The sequence below is a fragment of the Piliocolobus tephrosceles genome, chromosome 10 (assembly GCF_002776525.5).
Source record: "Piliocolobus tephrosceles isolate RC106 chromosome 10, ASM277652v3, whole genome shotgun sequence".
Lineage (NCBI taxonomy): Eukaryota > Metazoa > Chordata > Mammalia > Primates > Cercopithecidae > Piliocolobus > Piliocolobus tephrosceles.
In genome coordinates, this window is record NC_045443.1 from 71861446 (window position 1) to 71866289 (window position 4844).

General features: G+C 44.6%; 1 protein-coding gene across 1 annotated transcript; it reads left to right on the forward strand.

Annotated features, from left to right (window-relative positions):
• Positions 1–303: 303 nt before the first annotated feature.
• ATXN7L3B (ataxin 7 like 3B) lies at positions 304–3991 on the forward strand. The gene has a single exon (XM_023226514.3). It carries the CDS (start codon positions 640–642, stop codon positions 931–933), a length of 294 nt encoding a protein of 97 aa, XP_023082282.1. The 5' UTR covers positions 304–639; the 3' UTR covers positions 934–3991.
• Positions 3992–4844: the final 853 nt, after the last annotated feature.

Sequence of the window (4844 nt, forward strand, 5' to 3'; positions counted from 1 at the left end):
CTTTCAAACACATCCGGAGAACTGTTCCTAAAATGTTTCCAATCACACCACAACAAGTGCATATTATTAAATTTTTCCGTTTTTCAGAGGATATCAGTTAAGCATGGCTGCTGAATTCATTAGCGAATGTTTAAATTACAAATAAAGTAACATAAAATAATATTCTCGCAATCGTTTAATAATCGGAGATAATGGAAGTCGTACACTATGTTCATTGCGTTCCTTTTCACAAACTCAAACGCTCTCACAGCCGCAGCGCGCTGAGAGGCTCCACGAGTCTGCGCGGAACCAGTGCGCAGGCGCTCTGAGGAGCGGAAGCGGGGAGGCGGGGCTAGGCTCGACAGGGGAGCGGAAGAGGCCCCGGCGGCTGGGTGAGGCGCTGTGACGGTTTGGCGGTGTGTCCTGGGCCAGGCGCAGCTAAAAGGCCCGCAACCCGGGATACGCCAAAACAAACAGAAGGACTTGGGATTCCGGAGCAGTCGCCCCTGTTGCTGCTGCTGCCGCCGCGGACACCACCGACCCCGCTGCCAGAGGACTGGGCTCTGAAAGGCGTCTAGGCCTAGGCGCGGCCCGCGGAGCCAGACGTGTTGCTGCCGTGAGTAAAACGAGCGCCCTCTCCGCAGTCGTTTACAAATTAAAATGGAGGAAATTTCGTTGGCCAATCTGGATACTAACAAGCTAGAGGCCATCGCTCAGGAGATTTACGTAGACCTGATAGAGGATTCTTGTTTGGGATTCTGTTTTGAGGTGCACCGGGCAGTCAAGTGTGGCTACTTCTACCTGGAGTTCGCAGAGACTGGTAGCGTGAAGGATTTTGGCATTCAGCCAGTGGAAGACAAAGGAGCGTGCCGCCTACCGCTTTGCTCCCTTCCCGGAGAACCTGGGAATGGGCCTGATCAGCAGCTGCAGCGCTCACCTCCGGAATTCCAGTAGCTGCAAAATGAGAGTCTGAAAGTGGCCAGGACAATAACATAGACTGGTCCTGTGGCTTGGAGGAGTAAGCTAAGTAGAAAAAAAGTAGAAAAATCAGACAAAAGTTCTAATTCCCCTTGAAGATACTAGCATTTAAAAACCCAAAGTGGATAATTTAGGCATCCTTTTTTTAAAATGTATTACCTGGAGCAAGCTCTGAAGCCCTGGGCAGGAGGAGCTGCACAGCCTGTGGGCCATGCAGTGCCTGTTGAAATACACCAGGATGTGCGCAAGATCCTGTAGTGCCCCCCAATGCACAGGTGAGCAGTTGTGTGCCCAGCATATGAAATTTTTGGTTCCTCAGCCTTTCTGTCTGCCTGATGTCAAGGGCTTCCTGGACAGTTTGGACATCACAGTTCGTCAGGCCGTAATCAGTGGCCTGCAGTGGGACTGCCCCTTTGATATCTGAACCTTTGATAAGGGCTTCTCTGAGACAAGTAAATGTCAGGTGCAAGATCTGGATACTAACATTTTCAATTTGTGAAATCCAAGGAAAAGAAGTCTCAAGTTTGATAGGGAAGCTCTGTAGCCTTGACTCCAGCAAGAAGAAAAGGTCAAAACCACCTATTTCCCAAAAGTCCAGACTTTACAGTGATTCAGCTGACTTGAGGACAGCGCCTAGCATTTGACTGAGCAGAGCCCTCTTCCTTGCCCTCCAACCTGGTGGCATAGGCTTGGCAATTGGACAACTTGATTGTCCAGGCAGGCTGAGGATTCGATTATGATCCCCTGGGGAGGTAGCAGGGACCTCTGCAACTATGCACGCTCTCTCAAACTTCAAGATTCATGTCTGGATGTATTATGCTGTGGACATAAGTTTAGTAGGGCAATCACTTCCTACTCTGAGTTACTGGTTACCTAGCCAGTCCATGGGTATGACTTGGTCATTAAGCCAGTTCACTACCTGCCTCCCACCCTGGGGTCAGGACTGAACTATAGAAGAGCATCATGGCTGTGCAGGAGGCTATGGTTTGAAAACTGAGCCCAGAGGGCACTTTCAGCTGCCCCCAATAATGTGAATGGATTAGTGCTAGGAGCCAAGGAGCAGGACTGGATTATCTCATCTGACTGTGTGCAGAATCCTGTTGAATGTCCCTGTTTCTTTGGTTGGGTAGTCAGAGCTCTGCTATGGTGAACATCCAGACTGTCACCACCTTCTCTCTGCCCCTCGAAAGGGGCAGTCCTTTCCACTTGGTCCCCTTTGGATCTTGACAAGAGGAGCAGTCCTTTTATTGTTAGATGTCAGAGAAAGACCTCCAGAATCTCCTGACTTTAGGGAACGGTATAGGGGAAGATGGGAAATAAGAGCCACATATCAAACTACCCTCCACTTTATTCCCTGAGCGAGGGTTTATGAAGTATAAAGGGGTGGGAGCCCTGAGGTGAGCGGAACGGTGCTGCTTTATTTGAAATGTTTTCTTACCTCATTCTGTGCCCCAGTAGGGGGTCCAGCCTCATCTGTCTGGCTTGGCCCCATGTTCCTCCTGTCCCTTGCTCCACTGCCTATCTGGTGCCCCAGGTGCTGCTTCCACTCCAGCTCTCACATTGACCAGTTTCAATTCAGCTCTTAATGCTCCTGCTTCTGAAGCCTGCCCAATTTCTTTTTTCTTGGCCTCTGTTTTTGTTTCTTTTTTCTTTCTTTCTTTTGTCTCTTGTTTTTTTAGAAGATTCAGAAGAGAATCTTTCTTATGGCTCCCTCTGTTGGGATTGGAATTGGAAGAGAACTTAATTTTTTGTATTTAAAATGCAGTATCATGCCTAAGCATTTCTCTTGTATAGGACTGCCTTGCTAGTGTGCCCTCTTGCTGTGTCTTACTTCATAAGGAGTTATATCTTCCCACCTCCATTTCAATACTGCTTGTTAGGACCTAAGCAGAAGAGCAGTAAAGGCTGATTGACACACAGGGGGATGGAGTTGGTCCTTATCCGTTCTCTAACCCTTGCTGTGCATGTATCGGACCTTATCCCAGAAGGTACTGTTTAGACTGTGTAGACTGATTTAGATTACATACTGTAGAGGATTAAGGAAACCGTAGACATTGGGCCTTGGAACTGTTACTGCCTTCTCCTAGAGTTGTCCTGATCAGGCTTGGGGCCTAGTTACAGATTAGTCTTAAAGAGTTGCAGTAAATTTTAAAAAAATCAAACCTTGCAAGAGCTAAAATAATTTGGAGATATCTTTGCCCTTGACTTGTAGACATCTAAGAGGATGAAGAAAGGAGAGTCTAAGTGAGACTCTGGCCTACTTCCTAACAATGTCTTGGAAGTGGGATGATAGTAAAGGAGAAAGGCCATGGTCCAATCCCCCTACCTTCAGATACGGAACTCAAATCCTGAAATTACTCTTTTCTTTCTGGCCTTTTCTCCTGGTTAGAGGAGGAAGTGGGAAGTAGTTTTGAGTAATACTTTGTTCATATTACTCTCTTTTTGTTTTTGTTTTTATTTTGTTTGAGTCTGGCCCCTCTACCAATAGGGCAATAGCTCCCTACCCTGGATGGGTATAAGGTGGGCTTGGTCCAACAGGTGCCCAGAGGGTACAGAGTCCTTTCTGGGGAGAGAATGCTCCCTACCATATAGTTGACAATGGTTAGGAACTCTCCCTTTCCCTACCTATCTTCCTTTTAACAGCAGAATTCCTGTTTTTCCCTTCTTGATTAAGTGTATTGATCACCCTGCAATCCTATTATGTATCTGAGTGTGTGTGTGTGTATGTATGTGTTATGGGGGAAGGGGGGGTTCTTTAAAATTTCTGTGGTTTGTGGCTTTTTCTTCCATACATTAGTTCCCACCATCGCATGCCCAGGGACCACTGCCTGGCATTATCGCATGCTGGGATCATCGGGGGAGGGTAGTGAAGCTCACCACTGTCCTTTGTTTTGGAGATTCTTATTTTTGCATAAGTAGTCCATCCTATGCAGATAGCTGACTAACTGTATTCCCCTTTCCCCTATGGCTGCTGGTGTAAATAAACTGCATTTCCCCATTGGTAAACAGTAATAAACAAAATTTTAAAAAATGTCTATTTGGACTCTGTATTCATCTTTTAAAACTGTATGTTTTCAGGTATCGACATAATCAGATAAATGTTGAATTAATTGCTATTGAACCTTAATACTTTCTCCCTAACAGGAGTTCTATCAGAATAGAGAAACTGTCCACCCTTGTTTCTCAATTTGGCCTGCAAATTTAAGTGTATCATACAGTGAAAGAGTCAAACCATATACAATCATCCCTTTTCCATATGAGGTAAGAAGGTGGTAAAGTAAGTCCAGTGCTGTCAATAAAAGCCCACTGTGAAAGATAGTTCCATTTGAATGGAACTCAATATATATCCTATTATGTACATTTTACCATCTATTTAAGCTGATATCCTTGCTCTCAAAAGGTAAGTGATTCACAGCAGACGATGATTCTGCCTTTGTAATTTTTTCTCAATACTTAAAAAAAAATTTACCTCAACAATTTAGATCTTTCATTTCATTTTTAATATTAATTCTGAAGTTTTTCATCCCATTCCTAACCCACAGTTTGAGTACTTTCCCTAGAAACTACTTAGTGATCCTGTGTCCTAATAAGTCTCTTGCTAAGTGTTCTAATTTATTAAAGTTTCATATTGGAAATAATATTGAGATTAATAAAAATTTCAGAAATGGGTCCAGAGAAGAATCTCTGACTCAATAGGATACCTCAGGGAAGCTTATAGATGTGTAACATGGTATTGAGTCTCTAGGAGCACTCAATGTACTTGTCACTGTCCAATTTAAATAGACCAGGGCCAACGTGGTGATTTGGGAAAACTTAAAAATTTCATGTGTAAAACCCATGATGCAACCATAGCAAGAGAAATTCTTCAAATGAAATTTCACCAAGAT